Below are 25,358 nucleotides of genomic sequence, written 5' to 3'. Positions count from 1 at the left end.
TTCTTTATTCCGATCCCTGCCATTCTACAATAGATGTCAAGCCGAGGACGTCACATGGAATCGCAATGCATCGCGGCATTGATAAAAGCCGGTGGGAACCGCGTGTACATACATACATACGCGCTCTGATCGATATTCGACTTGGCGCCGATCATCGCGCGCGTTAAAAGGCAACGCCACAGACGGCATTACAATTAATGATGCTGCTCGTACGCGAGCCGCGCGGAATAACAATCGATTCGCGCACCTGTCGGGAATGTTCGCGTTTCGTGCGTGCATCTCTGCTGCCATTCATTCATCATTAAAACGACGAAATCCCCTTATGGCCTTGCGAATATTTTCAGTCTTCTCGTTGCTGTAAGATTTTTTATACATTTTTTATTTATTTATGATAAGCTCATGTTGATCTCTTTTCTCCTCCTCCCTCCCTTTCTCTCTTTCTCTCTTTCTCTCTCTTCTGATTCCTGAACTTTGTAAATTATCTCTTCACATTTTTAAATTTTTTACAAATTTTTATTTTATACATATATCGCGCGTATTACATATTATAAATACAACAAGTGCAAATTAGATTTACTATATATTATCACGCGACACGATCTCTCTCGCATCTACATATGTATGTAAGTTGACTGTGATGTGACTTGAGTGATCTCCTAAATTTTGAATTAAAAACATTCGCGTTTGCAAAATTTTGGCAATTAATTCCTGATGGTCGTTTGACGATCGTTTTTCCGGGACAATGATTTGCATCCCGAAATTCGAGAGGGAACAGCACAAACGATAATAATTGTCCTTCGGCACAGGGATGGCAGGTCCATGGCGCAAAGGGGGTGCATGAAATTGAATATTGCAACAGATCCCTCCGGAACGATGGCGACACCGAAAGCTCAGGAGCCGGAAACGAAACCGTTAAAGGACAATAATTAATTCGCTCCTGATGGCCGACGGCAGTCTGACGGCTCGTTAGTCGCGTAATCCTGCCCGTTTTTTATCATCCTGCGTGATAATGCAACCGAGAGGATGATTTCACGAATAAAAGAGAGGGACGAGATGAAAGGTAAACCTCATATGCTTTTTTTTCAAAGAGAAGAGGGTGAATCGCCGACCGAGATTGACTATGGTAAATACATATACTTCTGCACTCTTTATTTTCCTCATGGCAAAATTATAAAGGCCTTCTTAGTCTGATTACATTCCTTAACGCCTTTATTCTTATTATTTTGCGGAAAGTTTATAAAAATGTTTATTTAAAAAAATACGTATAAGACCATAGAGATATTATGTTATTACTATAAATATAAGCATACATTTTAATATAAATCATTATTTTTTTATTTTAGATTTTAGTAATTTTTTTATATTTCATAATTTATATTATTATGTATTTTATGAATAACATATAAATATATATGTATATTCTAAAAACATTAAACTTGACTTAAAATTTCTAATATTTTTCCGTCACAACTCTATTTCAATTTCTTCGTTTTTATTTTCCAATCTCTCCAATACGTTTTTACTTGACAAAAAATCCTGTCAAGTCGAAAGTTGCAAACTAATTCACATCGACTAGCGGGAGAAAGTGAGTTTCACTTAATTCCAATGATGACAAGGGGTTGGATTACGTCAGCGCAACAATTTTGCGGGTGAAACACGTCTCGTGAGGACGAGAAAGAGGGTGAAGAGCCTTGGCTTTGTCGCGTGATTATGGTGAGTGAGACTTGCTCTCTCGACGGACATCACCGACTATCGAACGGTCCGACGGAATTAGATTTGCTTTAACCCGAACGATATCGGGACATACCAGAGATAACGGGACGAAGAAGGAGAGAAAATCGAGAACGAAAGGGAAACCCTGGAATTGGGAAACTATCTTAAGCGCATAATCCAATCAAAGTCGATCGGAATGATCTTCTTAATTTAATAGAGTCCTATATCGAAAAGGAAAGAACAAGAAAAAGCGCAATATATTTTCGTCATTTATTAAAATTATGATACCGAATCATAAGTATACGAGCCCCCAATATGCGTGTGCGTAAATATTATTATATTTAGTTATATTCCTTTAAAATTAACAAAATTTTAATAATTGTAAGATATTATTCCCATCTCGTCAAAAGCTTAATAATAATAACATATATAATAACACAATGAAAGAGAGAAAGAAAGTGTGTGTGTGTGTGTGTGTGCATACTTATACCAATCTAGCTTTTAAAAATTAATAGAGAGATTGAAGAGAAAATATATGTGGTCGATTTACACAATAAGCGCGAAGAATGCGCAACTTTTATTGTCGATAATACTAGCGTAATGTATGTAGCAGATGCACTCATACGAATCGCTTTGTTTTCTCTCGTCGGTCATTGCCTGGCTATCCCTCTTCCTCGTCGTTACAAACGAGTCACCGCGACATCCTCTCTTCCCTACATTTTTCACCCTCTTTACTTCGAGAGATGCACGTTAACTATGTGCACTTAGTTACGCAGCAAAATCTCCTGCGGTCAATTTTCCGATCGGCAAAGCGCGACTTCAGCTGGGAATCGTTAGAGATACGTAAATATGGATTGTGTCTCTATCGCGAAATAGTAGAATCTATATTGTATAGACGAGATAACTTTATTGCATCTAACGAGTTATATAATAAAAACATAATTTAATTTAATTTTAATAAAACAAAAATCTATAAAAAAAAATTATATATCAGAAAAGAATATATAAACTAATATGTATGTATGTATGTATTAGAAGAAATTAAGTCATTAAATTAAATTTTAAATTATTTATATCATTTATATAATCAATTATATAAATAATTAAAAAATTAATTTTAAAAAAGTTAAAATTTCATTTAAGGACTTTGAAAATTACAAACTAAAAAATCAATTATCATTTGAAAAATAATTATTTTATTACACTCCAAAATCTAATATTAAGTTTTTATTCGATAGTTAACAAACTTTCGAATGTTTTTTTTTAATCAGTTTGTTGACAACTTTTTATCATCTTTCAATAGTAAAATTTAATAGAAATTCGACAGTAAAAGTTTATTATACAAAGTGCTTCCGATTTGAATCGTCAAATTTATAATCTAAATTAGAAATGTCAAAATAAAAAATGCATTCTCCTTTTGAAATTTTCTGCAAATGCTTTGTTTAAAAAATATTCACATTTAAACATGCAGATAAAATATAAAAGATGGAATAAAGATGTAAAATAAAAAATTATAAAATGTTATGGTAATTGTATTTGTCTGATAATTAATAAAATTTCAATATTTCTTTTCACAAATTTTAAATTTGTTTAAAACATGAGCACTCTGTATAAAAATTCATCAGGATTGATAAGACTATAATAGATCAAGTCAGACTGAAAGTCATGCGCGGTTGAGAACCATCGTAACCGAGTTATCGTTCCCCCAAGAACTAGAGGATGCACGCACCCTCCTTTTTCAGAAGAGTACGTGTCCTGCGACAAGCATGTCCTATGTTCTCACACCCTCGCGAAATTCGAGAAAACTCTGTTGTCGTCATGACTACCAAACTCTCTTCTCTCTCTTGCGGGAAACAAAGTTATTTTTACGCGTTCGCCATTACGACAGTATTTCGGTAAGATCTGATTAGCATTCTTTGTTTTCCCCATAAAATTAAAGCCTGTCTAAACATCTTTAAATCACCAATGTATATAGAGAGGTTTCTCGTAGAGATGTGTAAATGAGAATGATTGAAAAAAATAACACGATCGAAAGATAAAAAGCAAAAATAAATCATAAATTTAAGTTAATAATACATAGTATAAAAATGTGCGTATATTAATGCTCTACTTGCATTTATAATTATATATTTTAAATTAATCATACAATATTACTATAATTCCTTGATCAAAGCATTTTCTGCGAAAATTCGTGTAATGGGATTGCTAAGAACTTTATCCTTTTGCCTTCGCCGCGTGTTATTTCTTTTTCCTTTTGCTCGTCTCTTTAGCTTCCATTTTGAGATATTCGCAACTTTTTTTTCGTAGTTTGCCCGTCGCCGGCGCCACGTGGGTTATGTTTTATGAATGAATGGCTCACACCTACGCGCCATTACGACGCGTGCACGTGCGTACACGTGCACTCTCGCGAGAACGAGCTAAATTTACCTGATTGTGAGTCGCGATGTAATCGGGCCCAACCCTGCCATTGTGTCTTTCGCTTCGTGTGGGCATCCTTTTGCATACGCTAACTGGCCCACACAAAGCAAAGAGAGAGACTGACAATGAGATCTTTGAATGATTTTAGAGAAACTCACAAATGCACACGTGCAAAACTTTCGCCAGTAGGTTTGCTTTGCATAACAACACTCGTTTGTCTTTTCTGAAGCAATTACGTATCTTACGACACGCACTTTGTCAATAGTACAGTGTATGTACACTATTAAATATGCACTACGCAACAATAACATATTAGTTTTACAAAAGTTTTTACTAAAATTTTATGAGATTTTATAAGATTAAAAAAAATATTAAAAGAATAAAGAATATTCTTTAGCATATACATCATATCTAAATAATACAAGTATATCTCCATAGCTAAAATACACATGTATTAACTTTCCAAAATATGGGAAATAATATAAATAGATTAAAAAAATTAAATAACTATTGTATATAGCACGTGAATTATTATGCCCAAATACATGTCCCAAGAAAAAATGCTCTTTTTACTATTTTTATTCCATGTTATCAAAATATAATTGTATAAAACTTAATAAATTAATTTCTTAAAAATATTATCTTTCCTGATTTTTTTGTATGTAAAGATTTTAAATTCCTGCTAGAAAGTTTAGGATTACTCTTCTAAAACTATCTTAAAATTAAGAAGGAATTCCCTTCGATCATTAAGGAAAATCTCTATGTACCATTCCTTCGAGAAAATCTGTACGGCAGACGCGTGTCATTCGCAGAAAGCATATTACGAATTCAGGTTTCGTCACGTCGAAATTGCTATAATTCTTTCGGCTCACGTATAGCGCGCGGGAGACCGCTAACTCGCTCTTCGAAACTCACTCTAACGAGCTTCGACGTTTGCTTGGGGTCGCGCTCCTGATTCGACAGCAGTCCCATCTTCCCAAGCAAGTATATCCTTTTGCCCCAAGGAGCAAGACGGTTCTCTTCGTATCTCAACGATGCGTATTTGCCATATTTTTTCGTTTTTCTCTCTCTCTTTCTTTTACACACACGCACGCGCACACACGAAACGTCTACCTGACAATACTACTCCATACACTATCATCTAAAATCTAAATATTATTTACTATACATGTTATTTTAGAAATAAATAACTTTTGAAAATTACATTTAAATGCTAATTATTCTCTGTTCATACATCTTTAATAAATATCTAAAATATTTTTAGTTTTTATAAAGCCGTTGAATTAATTTTTCCTCTCATTTAAATAATAATTACTTATTACTTATTACTGTTTACAAAGAGCAAAAGAAAATATATCATTTATATTTTATTTTATTTGTTATACATATAAATGTACGAATTTTTCGCGAATTATAATTAACATATTAGTTTGACAAGTAGCTTAATTTAAAAAAGGAAAAGAATTGACCTGAGTGGGCTTGTAATTGCGGTTTCAATACCGGCGACAACTGCGACACATTCTGCGATGTAGTTCGACACGTTTGTTCTCGCGTGAAACGTATCAGTACGATATTCGTGTGATGTGGCATTTCCACGTGGCATTTGATGTGGACGCAATGTGGCATAGACTCCGGAAGGTCCGAGAGTGCACGCGGGGAATATTGATTTTGCGCGTCGGGTGTCCTTTATCGGACGGCTTACCAAAATTTCTTTTAAGCATAACATACACGGTCATCAAAGACAAAAGATAATATAATAAGAAACAATGGAAAAATGAAAAAGAAAGAAATGTGTGTGTGTGTGTGGGTTTGTGCGCGCGCTTTCTTTTTAAATTACTTCGCGTATATATTATACAAAAAATATGCAAAGATAAATATACATTTTAAAAAATATAAAAAGCTCATTATTTTAATTCATTATTATCATACGTAATCTAACATTAATTTATTTCGTAATAACAAAAGAAATATTAATAAAAAATTAAATTTTTATCAAAATCTTAATTCAATTTTAAATTAAATTCATTAAATATATATAATTAAATTAAATTAAATTCTCTCTCACTCCATCTCGAAAATTTGTTATATTTTAATTTTTTTTTAAGAAAAATTTATACGTTAACGACATGAAATTTATTTGATTTTTTTTTTTGGCAAGTAACGCGCGGAATAATTCTGACGGACCGGACGCTGAGCTGCAAAACAGCGATGAAAAATCCGCGCAAAGCGAAACCCGATAGAGCTGCGAAATCCCTTTTTCGTGATAATCCAGGTGCAACGCTGTGTCGACGTATTTATTTAACACTATTGCTGCACGCGTCTACCTCGATTATTTTTTTAGCATCCTGCTGTATCCTGCTACGCAAACGGATTATGAGTATTTATGTGTTCAGAGAGCAGTGTTCGAATAGAAAGAGAAATATTTATCCCGGCATGTAGCGACATATACACATTAATAAAATATACGATGATTTGAAAATTTGAGAAGCTCGTGTTCCTGTATATTTATCGTGTGAGCTATATCCTTGAGAGATGTCCTACATCCTGCTGCTTGTTTTCATTAAAGATTCTAACAATAAGTTAAAACGCTAAACATTTTTATTTGAATGACATCAATCAATAATATAGTTTATAATTATAATTCAATCATATAATCTTATTACTCTTTCTCTCTTTTCTCCTAATTCATTTCAAACGGTTAAAAATTAAAGAATTTTGATACGTGCATAGACAAAAGAAAAGATTTCGTTGAAAAAAATTGTTTCTTTCTCCTTTATGCGTCCTTTAATATTTAAAATTGAATTTTCTCTAGTCTTATTTACTTTGTGAAATAATTCGCGATTTATAAAATGCCTTGTACGCTTGCAAATGTATTTCACGCACGTGTATGAACGTGTGACTCACTTCGCGATTTGATTAAAGATCTATTTTCTCGGTAAGATGACTCGATAGGCGCGGAAATATGCGCTTCGCCTTGGGGTAGGTTCGTCTCCGTATATCCGAATATCGCAGACCAAACACAAATGCATATGTACGTATAGTATATGAGTATCGACATTCGTGAGTACGACCTAAATCATTTATCGTCCGATTGCCAATTTGCAGCCCCACGAAAATTGCTCTCGTCAGACCGTGCGCCCTCTTTCGCGCGTCCCCTTCGCGCTATTACAACTTTTCCTTTCTCTATCGATTCCACGTGCTTCAATAAAACGATATAATAACAATAGAGAAATACAAGAAAATTCAATTGAATAAGATTAAACAAAAACTAAATGACTAATTGACTAAAATTAAATTAAAATACAATAATATAAAAAAATTGAATGTAACAGTATTCTTGTTTTAGCATATAAAAGCGTATCTCAATTCGTTTATCACTCGTATTTTATTTCACGAGAACTGCAATTTCTCGCAAATGCCTTGACATTTTCAGCAAAGTAAACTTGTTTTGCGGCTAACAATAACATCCCCAACAATCTGCGCTGATTTGTGAATATGGATGAATTGCGACATATGCCAAAGCTCATGATAAACAACAGATGATGTCAGTAATAATTTTTGTCAGCCGTAAATATTTTTTTTCCCGAGAAAGAAAGATCAATAATTATATTGCGTGTGCTATTCGCGAAAAACAAAATATAAAAAAGACATTATAACTTTGATAAAAAAATAGTAACAATTATTTTATTACGGTAAAATTTAAAGAGAAATTATAAATATTACAAGCGGCGTCTCTAAATAAAATACAAGTAAAATAAAATAAAAATGTCTGAATATTTGAATTTTTAAATATTAAACAATTATATAAAATAAAATATTTTATATAATTTAATAATTAGCAAACATATTTTATAAATTATATATGTTTCGTGTGTCTCTCTCTCTCTCTCTCTCTCTATGTGTTACAAATTTGTAAAATCTGTAAATTTTAAAAGTTGAGAACGCAGTTTCACTTTTTAAATATCTGAGTATCGGACGCATCTTAGTATCGGATACATTCTCATCATATGGTATAAATTACACGCGAAAAGAAAGAGAAAGAGATATGATATACCCAATAAGACACAAAATTAGATCGCTTATTTCCACACGAATAACTGAGCTACGCGAGACGTAATAATGACACGAATACGTTTGCTTTGTCGAAAGGAATAGGAGCATGAGCCAATCCGGTCCTTAGTAACAGGAAAGGGAAACAAAATCACCCTCCTTCGTGCAAGAGGAAGATGCTGGTGCTATTCCCCAAGGCAAATATCACAAAAGGACAAATGAAGAAAAGAATTGCGAACTGTATTCACCAAAATCGATCATCATGACACGTTACGTTTACATTTTCTATAACATTAATTTTGATTCATCACATGAGATAAGCAGAATGAAAAAATAGAAAGAAACAATATATCATTTAATTTCTTCGCAAATATTTTAATCATATTTTATAATTATTAAAAAATATATATTTTATTTCGTAAGTAAGGTGTCAAACAATAAAAATATATAAAAGCATCCTATATAAGACAAATAATTTTATTTAGACTTTACTTACGAATATATAAATTGGGAGAATATATATAGGTACATATGTATACTATATGTATATATAATATAAACTGATAAAAATGACTTTAATAAATGAATATATCCAAAGAAAATTAAATATATTATATGTTTCTCTCTTCATTTTTCCATGCAAGAATAGTATTACAAGTTTCTTTGTTATATTATTAATTAATTGTCTATTTTAAAGTTTTTGTCTAAAAAAATTCAAATCGAGAATGTGACTCGAAATATCATTTAATTAAGAATTAATATTATCTTCAGTGCAAATTTGACGAGTAAAGTCAACATTCGCTTTGATCGCAATCTAATGAACATCCTTGTTTTCGTCTTGCCGAGGGCTAATCCTTTGGCGATATATATACGCATAAGGAACAAGAAGACGACAGTGCACCTTGCGTCATGGATGCTGGTAGCCGATAGCATCCCTTAAAGTAAACATCGCTGAAGGACGGCAGGGGACTTCTTAAGGGTTGATCAAAGTGCCTTCACACCCCCGGGCAGCATATTTGATAGCCTTCGCGAGGATCGATTCTCTCGTTGAGAGAAATCTCGAGAGCCCTTTACGAGCGAAACATGAACGCCGCGGGACTATGAGAATAAAAAGAAGCAAAATGAACAACACAGAATGCTCAATTTTTTCAACCAATTTGACCTTAACATCGTAAAAGATGGTGCACTTTTGAGAAATTTTTCAGAAATTATTTGTCTTTAGGAAAGCACATTACAGAATGTATAATAAATTTTTTTACGAATTAATTTACTCTTCGCACTTTGCGTCACAGAGAATCGTTCCTTTACATAACTTATTTTCACTTTTTAAGAATGTATTATTTAGCAACCTATTTCTAAGGGAGAGGAGCAAAGGGAGAATATACACCTATATACATGTAAAATATTTTGGTGTATAGTATATTCGTGTTTTTCTTTTTGCTTTTTTTCTTTTACTTTATTTGTAAATCTTTTTGCAATAAGTAATCAATTTCTTCAAATTAATCTGTATTAATCTGTATTAAGTAAGATTATGCGCTTTTGATAAAAAATTATATTAAATATTCCCTCCCAAAAGTATTTCCCAATTTTATTTACTGATATCTCTATTTGTCCAATATATGCTGCAGTGCATATTACCGCGCTATGATGATTATTTCGCGATTATTTTCGCAATAGGCGATTGCGTGAAATCCGCGAATCGCCAGAGGCGAAATGGAGCTAAATTCGATATGCGTAGCGCCGCGAATTTGCGGCTCGGTTTCCAAAATTAGCTCGACGAGAGGGTGTATAGGAAAATCAGCTCGCCTCAGGGGATGACGAGGCTGGTCATGGGGTATAGTGAATATTACGAGCCTTTAGGGGGAAGGATAGGACGTGGAAAGAGAAACGTTATCGAAACGAAGAAGGACAAATGTCCACGTTAAATACGACGATTCACCGCGTCCGCGCTTGCAAAATTGCTTCCGTTTTTCGATTAATTCGAGAACGTGAGCGAGCGCGTGCAAGAGAGCGTGCCGCTGACAGTTCATTTCGAGATCTACATTCGGAATTCCGAATTTCCGAAATTTTCTCGAATTTTCAGGTGAGGATTAATTCACCGCCTAAATGTCGCTATCGTCCGTTTGATTCGTAAAAACAGAATAAATGATACGTATTTGATTAAAGATTTGAAAAATATAATTTTGTCATTTTCAATATTGTAATTTAGACGTCAACATTTGTCGTTCAATATTTTATATAGTTCAACAATTATAATAAAATTATAATTTAATGTGTTGGTAATGGCCTTTTCTTAATAGTTATATAATTTATTATCTGCTTGATTCGTATTAAAATATAATTAATTCTTTATAATTTTTAATATTGTATTGTTCAGTATATTTCATGATTCAATAATTATTGTATATATATACTTAATTAAAAAATAATATTATAATCTCTCTTTAAATATAATTTATCGTATATTCAATTTGCAAAGACAAAATAGATATGTGATATTTACTTAATTTAAATGCAATTTTAAAATATAATCTCTTCCGACTATGCAATATCGCATAATTTAATATATAATTATGATCGAATTGTATTTCAGTGTGTGTGATTGCGGAGCCTTTGAATGAATAATTAAATTTCACTGTTATAAATTGCTATTAATAATTTCTATGAAATAATTGTACAATCGAGTGCATCAATAATATCTAGTATATCCACATTCGTAAGAATACTTTTTGACACATAAATCATCGATTCTTTTCATTTTTTATAAATATGAATTGTGCATCAATATAAATTATGCATAATTATGTAAAACAGTGTACTCTTTTACAAGTATTACAGAGAAATGATCACTGGCTCAATTCACTAAGCACTCCATTATATACGCACATGTAATGTATGTACCTACATAGCTGTGTCATAAAAAAAATATTTTTTTTTTTAATAGCGGTATGTATTTAATATAATTTAAAAATAAACTATTTCTAATAATTTATTTTTATTTTATTGTTTCTAATATTTGCCTCTAGTAATCTTTTTAAAATAAGTGAATTCTTTTGAGTAAAATATTTTTATTAAGACTTTTTATTAATTTTTAACTTTTTATTTTTAAGACTTATTAGTCCTTTTCACACTTGATTTTGTATTTATATATCAAAGCCTTTTCAATTTATTATATTATATTATTATACATATATATTAATTATATTATATATAAAATATTTTTAGTTGTGGGAAATTTTGATCGCGACTAAATATCAATAATTCATTACTGTTTTCATTAATTTTCCTAAATTCGGCAAAATCTTAAAAACTCGATTGCAAAACTAATCACAAACTACCTGCTGAGTAGTTTTTCCGCGATGCTGCCATTGATAAAAATGATCTGCATTTAAAGACCATCCGGGTGCAAAACTGAATCCTTCTGCCGGCGCCTGTGAGTTAGAGACCTGAGGTGCAACTGCACCACACATGCACATGTGATGGCATAGCAAGGGATCTGGAAGTTCTGTGTAGACACCCCTTCTACCGCCAAACCATCCCGCTATCATACACTTGTCGTTTAGCTGAGCCGCTTGATCTTGATTGCATCGCGATTGCATCAACATCTCTTTCTCCAAGGTGTATAGAGTCTCGAATTCCAGGAAGGACATACCAGATCTTTCGCCGACGCATGTTGACGTGGTCGACGACACTTCGAGTCCCAGACCCATCTCGTCTTGGAACGAATCGTCATCCAAGGATGGTAAAAATTTCCTTGGCGAACGCTTAGGACTGTGATATGCCTGTTGACGTTCTTCTGTCAACGATCTTCTGGGCGACTTTCGGTCGCTAAAAGTTCTTCGCGGCGACGTGGATGATTTACTGGGGCTCGATGACGAAGATTCGGTTACTTCTAGGGTCTTTTCCGGGATACTTCCCACTAGAGAGGGTATCGGCGATCGCGAAGATTTCAATCGACAAATCCTACTTTTCGGCTTGGTTCCATTGCTGGTGCGTGAATAGCCCGCGGGCACCTTGAGACCCGACATTGTTTCTCTTTCATTTTTCGAGACACTCTACGCAATCGCGATTCGTCGAATATATCTTCAAGTATCCAGAGAGATCCAAAAAGATCCACAGAGTTGACGATTTGAATGGATTCTTTTAATTAGATTTCATTGAAAATTCTAACTTTACGTTACGAAGATTCGATGGACGGAGAACATGATTGCGAGAGAAAGTACATGATTACATTTTGATACGCAATTTCACAGCCAAAAATTCTTTTTCTCTGGTTTAATGATAATGCTGAATTCTTTTTTAAATTTATTTTCCTAGCATGTGTGTATCTTTGGATTTATTTTTAGATTTATTAAAAAAAAAAAAAAACAATTTTTATAATGAATAAAAATTTGTCAATGAGCGCACAATATGAAATTTCCATAATCTGTTTATCAATGAAAATATCATAGTCTGTAAATTATTATAACGAATTCTTCATTTCACGCACACTTAACTTTAACAGAATATTATGATAAAATAAAAGTATCGTCTATCATTATTAAAGATGCGCGAATTATCGAAACAACAATAAAAAGAATCAATTAATCATATATACTATTCGACACTTCACATTCTCGCATTTATCAGTCATTTTGACGAAAAATTTCATCGATATCCATTGACCATCTTCGAAATCACGGACCGACACAGGAGGATGAATATACGACCATCCTTTCTCGGCAGGACTGACGGTCCGGCCCATTGCAGGACGATGCGAGGCGTCGCAACAACGAACGTGCGCACGCGCACAATTGCGATTATATTGGGTGAACTTACACAACCCTTACTTTGCCACCTAAATTATCCGTTATATATACGGCGAAATGTTTTTGTAATGTACAATCATTTTTATATATTTTTCTTTTGCCGCGTTAGAAATATAACTCGAAATGTATCCAGATATCCGGACATCCGTCCGTATGCCTGTCTGTTATCATTCATTGCATACGAATAAAAACCTATTAGTATTATACGTTTCCTGTGTACGTTATAATAAATTAATTGCTTTTATTTATATATTAATTTAGTATCTTTATTATTTATAGATCGATAGAATTTTTCGAAAAAACCAATGTAATTTTATAATCAACTAATTATACAAATTTATAAATTCGTAAATTATATATGTCTTCATTTATTTATTTAAAAGATCATATTAATTAAATTAAGAGAAACTAATCTATATGGTAACATTTTATATTTGAATTTGACATTGTGAAAACCCAATGATTCCCCGAAAAAACACTACATTTATATAAAATCATTTCATCCCTCTTCTCAATACGTAATTAAAATAGTGAGCTTACCATTGCGCACATCGCGTATTTTTAAATAAATATCATGTGTTGCGACAAATCAAAGAAATTTTTCATAAATTGAAATTATATTTCTATATTTTCATAAAGTTGCTCGAAACTATAATAAACAGAAACGCGATTACTTTTTCAAAGACCTATTAGATTTTACACGTTCAAAAGCACTCTATATGTATGTAGGTACGATGAATTAAATGAAAAACTTCGATAGAGAAAGGGAGAAGAAGAGGGTGGCGATTATTTCACTCGTAGTATGCAGCCCGTAAATTTTGCGAACAGTCGAGCTATGTATATATACGTGGTGCGTGTCGCGGCGCGTCGCGGCGCCGCGCTGGCTGCTTCGAGACGTGAGAGCTTTTTGCAGACCTGGCTGTAAAATTGGATTATCGTCGTTAATTGCCGGATACTAATGGAAATCGAGCGTATTTGGATTATATACGGGCGCGACATTTGAGAAGAAGAAACATTTGAGTAGAAAACGTGGCGATGAACGATATAAAGAGACTCTGCAATTGAGACACTTTCTTCTCAAGCTCATATCATTATTTTCTTTTTATAAAAAGATTTATCTTGCGATAAATTAATAGTCTTGTGTGCAGTGTTTGCTGTTATCTAAATAAAATTATATAGATAATCATCTAGATAAAATTTTGGCGTCATCTTATCTTTATATAGATAATAAAAATATGTATTATCTATATCTGCATCTTATTGTTAGATGAAAAGAAGTGTTATCTTTACTAAATTATCTAAAATAATATTCACATAATTTAGTTTAGAGTTTCATAGCACATGAAAATATTTAAGTAGAACTTAACTTGAGCAGTAAATGATAAAAACTTATAAATAAAAGTATGAATATATTTTTATAATTTACATTTTTTTATTTTACATTACATTTTTATTTATTTACACTTTTTAACTGTTTAAATAAGCGGTTTTAAAAATAATATTATCTGGAAGTTATCTAGATGAATCGTCATGTAATTTTATCTTTTATCTAAATATATTTAAAACAAAATCATCTTTATCTTATCTAAGATGAATTTACATATTTTTATCTCATCTTTATCTAGCTAATTTTAAAATCATCTAAGCACAACACTGCTTGTGTGACAGACTAAAATTTGATCTTCCTTGAAAAATAACACTTGAAAAAGAAATCACAATAATATAATAATCGAATCGAATAATTCACTGGTTTATTTTACGTACGTCTCTGTCTTCTCGATCAAAAAAATTATTCAATATCAAAAAAGCCAAAAAGATAAAAGCAAAGATAAAAGCAAATAAGAGATCTAAGTCTTTCTAATATTCCAGTACCCCATATACTTTAATATTACGTCCACTTATTAATATGTGTGATTCTTGAAAGAAAATATTTTACTGAAATAAATATTAACCGTAATTTCTCAATGCCGTTTTACATAGAATGCATTATTAAATAATGAGATAAAACGTTAGATTAATATCATTTCAAAACACTATTATAAATTTTATTATAGTGTCTTTTTCCTCTGAAAAAATTAATGTTTAACTTTCCTTTCTTTGGATTATAATTAAAATATATATTTATGATACATAGTAATAAACGTGTATCGATTTTGTAATACAGATTGAAGCGTTATTCCAGAGAGGAATAAACGTTTCTTTTTCTATCGCAGTGCTTCGAAAACATATCAATAATAGAAAAATCATCAACAAAGTCTGTCCCGACGATATCTCGTTTTAGACGGATCTTCGAGGGTCATCGAGAATCAAACGCGGCATGACAAAAGACAGTATTCTCGAGCGATAACAAGAAGAAAAACGCGGTCCTTAAATTCTTACTCGATATTTCGATCGCTGCCAAGGTATTTTCCAACATTGGCATGGGAATGACGGAAGCGGCGATACGGGGACGAAAATCACCGTCCCGATGTGTGTACACGTGGGGTGAATATTATAAAAGCGCCATCGTGATGAAGGAAAAGGTACACCACCCATGCTATGTCACCCTTCGAAAAAGCAGCCCTCTCTCGGCTACACCGTATGACGAGTGCCGGCACAATATCATCCCTTACTCCTTGCAGCCTCCCGCAATCCCTCCAGGATGAATTTACATATTTATGGTGAGTGTTTGACGCACCAGAAGATTTCGAATGCATGCTAACTAATAAGTTCGCGCTGCTTGTTGTCCGGGTGATAGTATAAAAGCACGGTTGGTTTGAGGGTGAGGTTAAGTAATGTAAGCCTGATGCTGAGATAGTAGGATAAGGATATATATATGAGAAATGTCCGGAAAACAACATCAAACATCTTGCATATAATAATAGTATGGACCAATAATGGTATATACATGTAACAATGATATGGTACTTTGAAAAAGTTTTGAATTTTTAAATCATTATATAATAATCTAATTGTGATATTAATTCTCACATATTAAAAAATATGCTATTTCAAAAGTAAAGAGTTTAAAAATTTTTTTAATTAATCTGTAATTTTCTTTAAATATTAAAATATTTGAATTTTTAATCCTATAAATTTCAAGACTCTCTGAATGTTAAAAAATGTATTATATAAAGCAGAAATCTGATAAAAATATTTAATTCTTGTATTTAGTTTTATTTTCTTTACTTCTATTAGTTTTAATTACAGATAATAATCTTAATTATATAAATAATTTTTCTCAATTCCTTCTTTAATCCATCTTAATTTTTATTTTATTTGATATATGCACATTACAATACCTATATATGTATTATATTATTTGAAAGTATTATATGTATATACCTTCAGATCTAAGAAAACTCTTGATATAAAAAATTCTTTTGCCTCTCTTCTCCTCGTCTGTACAAGCTATTCTACAATTCATTCCTGAATAGAACCCTCATTTCAACATTAATCCCTAAAGCAAAGATCAATTGCGAAATTTCATGGCGGAAATAATTTCAAGTTCGCCTTTCAACGTGACACTGACTGACTTACAATCACCCTAAAGAATAACCCTCCGGACAATATGGAAAGGAATATGCGTGCTGACGAGAGAGAAAAACAAGGAATCCGTCACAACGAGGACACGCACGCATCATTCAATACTAGGGAGTTTCCATATGGGTTTTTAATTTGATTCTACTCGACCGATAACTCGATATTTTATTAAAGTCCCCCTTCTTGAAAAAGATTTTCCGCGCACTAAAATATGTGATTTATTTCTTTTTTCAAGTTAAAAGTCTAATATAAAGGGCACATTCCAAGTACATTCCGTGATTTCTTTTTTTCTTCGCGATCCACTGTATATGAAATTGTATTTGACGAAAGCTATTAATGTAATAAAATTTATATAATAAAATTTATGCGACGTCTTGTAGAAAATGTTTGCAAAAAAATATTAGAAATTGTATAAAAGATAAATTTTTTTATAAAAAATTATTAAATTTCTTTATAGAATAAAAATTATACTTTGTATAGAAATAAGTTTTAGATAAAGTATAAATTCTAAAATAAATAAATAAATTATGTTGCATATTGTATATTGTATATACATATATTTCATTATATGTATATGTATATATGTTCAACTATATGAATAGGTATAACTAATACCGAATATTATTTAAAAAATTTTGACCGATTAAAAAATGTAAAAAGTAGGTACATTTTTCATTTTACTATAATTATAAATAATTACGCTATGAGAATGATATGCATCAAAACAGTAGAGCTTTCCTTTAATTACGATTTATTTCAATCAAAATTATTTTTGAAAAAAAATAAAACATTGAAAAAAATAGTAAAGGTTTCAAAAAAACTATAAGCGCTCTCACAATCAATATCGCGTAAGCCTGAGCGAATAATGTCTCTTTATTAGCGAAACCGGTCGAATCGATATGAAACCCCGTATGCAAACAAACACACAAATGGAAAAGGAGTAGGAGGTGGCGGGTGATGGCAGCCAAAGGGTCGTCGCAATAATTAATAAAGCCACACCATTGGGCTTAACGCTGTCGCGACTCCTCGCTTTCCATTCGCTTTCCGGTCTTCCTGTCGACTTACTTTTCCGTTTTCACGAATTCAATATAATAATGCACCCGCGCTTTCGGGCCTGGCTTAGCATTTTAGGCCAGGGGTTCTCAACCAACAATTATCAAAATTACAAGAGATCAAATCAAATATTATTATAAAAATAGCAAAAAAATTGTATCTTATTATTATTATGATTTATGATGCATCTTTTTCGCAAAACAATATTTTTATAGATGCAATTTAAGTTTCTTTAACCATCTATTTCGAAAATTTTTCTTTAAAAAACTTTTAAGATTATTTTTTTAATGACTATATATTGCATTATGTATACATGTACATATGTAAAGAGATAAGTTACAGTTTTATATTCATTTTTATCACAAAAGTTTCTATTTTAGTTTATTTTTTAAATATTGTATACAATAAAATATATAATAAAATCTTAATGTGTATAAAACTCAAAAATTTGTGATGACATTCAGACATTTTCAGATAGAAAGGCTCGTGAAAGAAGAAGAACCATATTCGTCGAATCTATCGCGAAGGGTAGCTCAGGGAAAACGATATTGCTATATCACTGGCTTCGGGATTATTGCGAATGATTTTTTCCACATGAAAGTGAAACCCTCTAGATACATAAAAGGATTTTGCAGTGGCAAAAATTAAATCACTTGAAATTTTTTACATTAAAATGTAAAAATGTATGCATTCCATGATATTAATCTATATTCTATATAATATGTATCAGACAAACTATAGAACAAAATATATCAAACACATGTATATCCAAAAAGTTTTTTCTTAATTTTTATACTTCGAATGTTTAATCCGAATAATTTAATATCAAATATTATATGTGTATAAGAACTGCATATGCGGCTTACAATTAGACGCTTCATCGAGAGTATTGAAGCTGTGTCATTTAAGACACCTACGTTTCATAAACATTTATCTTTGTTATCAGCGATTATGATTCAGTTACATCGGCCAGGCGATCAAATATAAGATATCTCATTCAACAAGAAGGTATTGATTATAGTCGTACTATAAAGATGGCCCACTCGTGACCAGTTAGATAAAATTTAAAAAGTGCTTTTATAAGTAGGGGATTTTTTTAAATAAAAGGTATTAATATTAATTTTACAATACTTCGTGACTGAAAATGAAGTATCTATTTTTGGATATAAACATCTGTATATATGTATACATATATATAAAGCACATTCTTTTAATTCGACACTAAACGAGACTATACTTTCATTATAATCGAAAAGTAGAGTTTAAAAGAAACCGAATTTACCTATTTCTAAGGGGGGAAAAAGATTTAAAAGAGAGAAAATACATCACGTATAGAGGGGTGGCGATCCACGTGGAATAAGCGGTCAGAGAGATTCCACACGTGTTTGAAAAAATTGATACAAAAACGATTCCTTAATTTCCTTATATCCAGATTGATCCGCCTACTATTTTGCGGCCTGTTTCATGTCCCATAAATCCGTCATTAATTTCAAGAAAAATCGCTCTGATCAGCGAATCTTCTTATAATGTCGTATATATTATAAAACTTTTTTAAAAGGCTACAAATCTTAATATAAAATGTTTCGCTGAGATGTCGGACATTTATTTTCATAAATAATTCTTCACAAATAATTCTTTCTAGTAATAATTTTTAAAAAATTTTCACAATATCTTTAAATAATAAAATCATTAATTCATTAATAATGAAATCATTAATATTTCATAATGATAAAGATAAAACTAAATATGCATATAAAAATGATTATAGAGAAAAAATTATAGAGAAAGAATTATACATATTATAAAAGTATTATATGTATATTTAATAGAGATGATAATATAATATAATACGAGAGATAATATATAATATAAGAGAGATTTCTTTAACAGATTATATACATATTATAATAGCCTGAACCGATTACGAAATTTGACTCATTATCAAAACCAAACTGTCTAATCTCGATTGCGATTATATGTTTATTGATTTATTGATATTTTAGTGAAAATATAATATTTGAATCATTGGTATGCATGTCGCCATCAGACGGAACGAAAAGAAACTTGATATGCTTTTACACGGATAAGAGTGGATTTAGAAATCTTGAATCTTTATTTTCAGACTTGTATAAAAAACATTCTAGCTTCTCTTTATGTATGTTGCAAGTTTTTGTGAAATCTTTTGTAAATTTTTTTACAAAAAAAAGCTTGATCTTTTCGTAAAGTACCAAATTTTAATAGATTGACGTTTTATAAAAAAGTCTAGGCATTTCCTAGAAGCTGAGTTAGCAAAAAGCTTATAACATATATACATATATCACACACAATGTTCATTAAATTATATAATTAAAAGTTACAAGAAACTTTTCTTGTATGCTTTGCAGTACGTAAATTATTAATTTAAATTAATAAAAATTAATTATATATGTTAATATATGTTGTCTTTAATATATTCACATTAATTTTTAGAATATTGTGTAAATATATCATTAAAAATATTATTTTATATTTTAATTTTTTCACGATTTATACAATCATATTAAATTAATTGTAAATAAATAATAAAATGTTATTTTTCTTAAATCAATGTTTTACTTATTATAGCATATGCACGCTTATGTGCGAAAGAAAAATCAGCATCGAATGTCGAGAAATGTACAAGCTAGAAGTTTGTTGTAAAGGCATCTTCATGAATGAGTGGCACATAGTATGCAATAGGGCGCCACGAGCGCATGCCTACATACAAAAGTGAGGGTGAACGTAATTCCTTCGCACCACGTGCTCGCACACCCATGGGATTTGCCTTGCTCGCCCTACGCAACTCATGACTCATAAGATTTATAGCTCTTTCACCACGGACTCTACCTTTTGCGAGATTGCTCTCAAATACAATCGCGCAAGACACTTGACAAAATTTTAAAATTCAAGAAAGAAGATAAAAGTAAAAAAATTTTTAACAATATAAATTTAAAAAAGTTGCAATTTTTTAAAAATTAAGATCAGTAACTATTTTAATTTTTTAATTCAATAATTATGTATTATATGTTATATAATTATGTTATATTATTATTATCAAATTCTCTCCATTTATTTAATTGATTAATCTTATATCCTAATTATTTTTATTAACATTCACATTTTAATAATTATCTTGTACTTTTTCTCAAAATTGAAGCGATTCGCTTAAACTGAATAAGCTTAATATCGCAATTCCGTTTCTTGGAAGAATTTCAAAATTGTACAAGTTACCTCGGCTTGACGTTTCTCGCAAGAACAGTTTCGCAATTTCTCCAGTTGCAGTTGAATAAGACAAAAAGCCGAATATTTTTGACTTTCCGGCGATAAAGGTGAGCTCGGTGATCCTGGCGATCCTAAACCGGAACTCTTGCTGTCGCTTGTCTTGATAATGTCTGAATAATTTTTCGTCGGATCCTGATGCGGCGATAATGGCGATAACGGCGAACCAAATCCCGAGCTTTCCGAACTCGAACTCACTAAACCACGAGTCGTGCAAGATCTCACCACCGGTCTGGGAATCAAACTTCTAGACTTTAAAGATTCCGATCGGCGGATTTTAGTCATTCGGTTAACAGTGGACTTCCATTCGAACGACTCACAGTACAACTTCAAGCCAAAGTCTTTTTTTATCTCTGCTTCTTCGTTGAATAAATCGTGCAAACAAATCCCTTCGACATTTTCAAATCTTTTATCAGCTTTGTCTTTGATCTCTTTCTCGATATGAAAGTTGCGATTTTTCGCAAGATAATGGTCTACAAAGTCCTTATTCCGTTCTTCAACTCCAAAACTTCTCGAGTGTTCTTGAGAAGGTTCTTGTTCGTCCGCAAACGCTCGTTTCGTTCGCGCTGACGCCTTGAATTTTTCAGGACTGCCGTCCGGGCTATAGGGCGTGTTCTTTTTACGAGGGTAGTTCGATTGGGAATACTTGGAGCAATTTCCATTATCCTTAACGATGGCGCTTCTCTCGTTCTTCATCTCGCAAACATCTTCAGCCGCGCTCTCATTCTCGAATTTTGATCGTGTCAATTCCAGATGCCTCAGATCGTAACCACCGACACAATCACGGAGCTCATAATATTCAATATTCTCAAAATAATTATTTGACGATGTTAAGAAGGAAGCACTCAGCGACGCCGGGCGTCGTTTTACCGTGCCGGTCTCGTGGCTGGGAGAGTCCCAATCCACGTGGAACGTCCTTCGCTTCGAGGCCATCATATAATTTTCTCCTCAACCCTGACATCGATCAATGCGTGCAATTGCAATCGCAATAGCAATCAATTATATATATGCATATATATATATTTTTTTCTTATTATTTTTATTATAAACAATATTCAAAATATCGTTTCGTATTATTACACATTTTCTTTATTAAGAAAAATTTTTCGCATTATTTTCTTGCACATTAGTTTTCATATTATTTTTTCTTTTATCTCATAGTACTTTACACTCACTATATTTTCAAAAACTATGTTTAATCATACACGTTTAATTATTTAATTAATTATTTTATTTTACTACGTATATTCTTAGGGGGAAAAAATTTTGTATATTTGCGAAAGAAAATTACATCGCGGACCATAAGCGTATTTTCGGGTTTTTGCACTCGAACAATAGATGCACTTGCCAAGGGTGCCTGAGACAAACTGAACTCACCCCGACTAGGCACGAAAAGCGCGTGTATGTGTATGTATATACTATTCTATATAGAATGGTCCCCCGTACCTACGACAACCCCAAACGCGTATCATAGCTGCGGAGCCGAAAACCAATTACATTTGGCTACGGGGTTGGTATATGATTGCACCATATTGCAAGTGTGTCCTGCCGATGTGCGGTTGCATAAATTCCATAAGACGAACTCTTAAAATACCTATGATTATAAAATGCCACTCTTATCTGACAACATTCACAAACAGTTAGGTGAAGCAGCCATAATTTTAAATCTAAAATTATGTTTTAATTAAGTTGTGTGTGTGAGTGTGTGTGTTATGTCATTATTATTAAATTCATATTTGTAATTTCAGCAATTCTCCAAAAAATTGCTTCTTATTAGAGAATATATATCTGAATAACGCGTCTTTACGAAAAGAAAAAATCATAGAATAAAAAGGGCAAATGAGAAAAGCGTGAACGCATTATCAGTAATTTCTCGTGATAATAGAAACGTCTGTCGCTTTATCCGACTACCGCTTCATGAATAGCATTTGGATAAAATCTCATCGCTTTAGCCGGCGGCAAGGGATAGGGTAAAAATCCCCCCTCATGCGAATCAACCGTCACAAAATTGCGATTGTACAGGGATAATAAGTACTCACTATTTTCAAATAAATAATGGAAATTCAGAAGACATCACTGGATAAAAAAGTAACTTAATATAACTATTTAATAATTCTCCAAGTTCAAATAATCTTTTTTTCCCCCCCAAAAATATATTTTAATTGGGAAAATTATTAAATGCAATTTAATAAAAAATAATAAATAATTTTTGACAATAAAAATTATTTTAAAAAATAATTTTTCTACCCAAAAGAGAAAAAAAAATTAATTTGTAAATATTTAAAAAATTATCAAGTAATGTTTGTAAATACAGCTTTATAATAACAAAAATTAGTTAACATTCAAATTAAAAAGGTTTGAAAAACAACATACAGGCCTAAGTATCACTGATCTTATGTATCATCAAGCAAAGATTAAGAAAATAATCTCTTCACACATAAAGAAGAAAAGAATAAAATATACATATAATTTCTTTCCGTTTTTTTATAAGAAATTAATTTTTCCATGATAAGATAACTACACTTTTCTTTTTTACATATTAAATTTAATCTGGCGTAATTCTTACAAAGGTATTACAAGGCCTATCAAAATATTGCACGAAAAATGGCAGCGCAAAATTGTATGTATATATCGGTGTATATGTGTTGTAACTCGAAAAGCTTTTGTCTAACCAACAAAATTCCGGATCCACTTCCCAGCCGGCCGCAAGCTCCCGCATTGCTAACGAATGGGATTTTACGATTCAGGAAGGATTACAACTTATAATCCTGGTACATCCCGTTATAGGTTTACCCCACGTTCCCTCTCATCCCTCTCGTGGCGCATTCGAAGATTAAACCTGCACACCACCACATTGCACGCACTTCGAATCCTGCGTGTGTATCGGATTAAGTTGCGAATTGCACGCATAATTTAGCCGATTTGTAAATGTACAAGAACTACGCAATATTGCATGTGCGAGACCGATCAGATTAGATTTTAAGCTTCGACCTAATAGTGAAAAATTATAAAAAGTGTTCAAACTCTTAAAAAATATAAAATAATATTGATAAATAGATGTTTAGTATTTAGCAAACAAGATTTGTTTCGGTTTGTTAATAATAGAAATCATTTATTTTAAGAAAAATGTTAAGTTAGAAATAGTTTTAAGCCAAACGCGCCTATTTTATTAAACAGTATAATATATATATGTGTGTGTGTATAATTATTTATATGCGTACATTTATATATACATATACACACTAGCGGATCCTGACCTCGATAATGGGGGGGGGTTTTGCAAAATTATTTTATTTAATATTTTTAGTTTCATGATTAGCTTTTATTCCAGGATCAACGACGTCGATAGCTCTTTAATGTTTGTTTTTCTTTATTTATATTTTTTAAACAAATTCAGCAAAACTGTTTCTTTTAATTTGCAAGGGGGAGGGTTTAACTCCCCCCCCCCCCCGGATCCGCCAGTGTATGTATATATATATATTATATATGTATAGATATAAAGAATTTCTCGCCTAATTATTGTCGTGCAACAAAATTATCTCATCATTTCGTCCTATGTCTGACTTAATATATACTTAACTCCTTGAATGCGTAACGAGTATAATTTCCAGTGTATCTTATACTTATATATATATATATATATATATATTATATAGATATAAAGAATTTCGCCTAATTATTTTCATGCAACGAAATTATCTCATCATTTCGTCCTATGTCTGACTTAATCTATACTTAACTCCTTGAATGCGTAATGAGTATAATTTACAGTGTATCTTATACTTTTATATATATATATATAATATATATATATATAAAAAAAATATATATATAAAAGTATAATATACACTGTAAATTATACTCATTACGCATTCAAGGAGTTAAGTATATATTAAGTCAGACATAGAACGAAAGGATGAGATAATTTCGTTGCACGAAAATAATTAGGCGAAATTCCTTATATCTATATAATATATATAATATGTATGTATGTATAAGATAAACTGTAAATTATACTTATATATATGCACTAGCGGATCCTGACGTCAATAGCTCTTTAATGTTTGTTTTTCTTTATTTATATTTTTTAAACAAATTCAGCAAAACTGTTTCTTTTAATTTGCAAGGGGGGATTTTAACCCCCCCCCCCCTCTCCCAGGATCCGCCAGTGCATATACATATACATATATCTATATACAATATATATGTATAAATGTACGCATATAAATAATTATAATTATAATGAATATAATTGAAATATTAATCGCTCAACATTTTAAAAGCATTATATTTTATATAACTTCGTTAATATCGATGTAATTATACTAACTAAGCAAATTTCGACAGGCATCTCTATAATTATCAGTAGGTTGGATAAGAGTTTTATCGACTGTAGCAAATTTCTCGGTAGATGAAACTCTGAGAAGTTCGATATTGTGTATCCTAAATTTTTATATGATATGTAATATATCAAGATTTTTCTTCATTAACATTAAA

At 31.6% G+C, this 25,358-nt stretch overlaps 1 protein-coding gene across 4 annotated transcripts in view; it reads right to left on the bottom strand.

Annotated features, from left to right (window-relative positions):
- The window catches only part of Sick (sickie), a 155,963-nt gene that overhangs the window by 118,195 nt on the left and 12,410 nt on the right, over window positions 1-25,358 (bottom strand). For 2 of the 4 annotated variants that reach the window (XM_083046690.1, XM_083046691.1), the window contains exon 1: window positions 11,520-12,334. The exons of 1 other annotated variant lie outside the window; for it this stretch is intronic. In XM_083046690.1, the coding sequence (XP_082902816.1) occupies window positions 11,520-12,209 (690 nt within the window). In that variant the 5' untranslated portion in view covers window positions 12,210-12,334. Of the gene's footprint in view, window positions 1-11,519; window positions 12,335-25,358 lie in introns of those variants that run through there. One more of the 4 variants, XM_083046692.1, reaches the window with a different exon arrangement.

The sequence above is a fragment of the Prenolepis imparis genome, unplaced genomic scaffold, assembly GCF_030444845.1.
Source record: "Prenolepis imparis isolate NDT839.2.m4 unplaced genomic scaffold, iyPreImpa1.0 SCAF_9, whole genome shotgun sequence".
In the NCBI taxonomy this organism is placed as follows: domain Eukaryota; kingdom Metazoa; phylum Arthropoda; class Insecta; order Hymenoptera; family Formicidae; genus Prenolepis; species Prenolepis imparis.
This window is presented reverse-complemented; position numbering and strand designations above follow the sequence as displayed.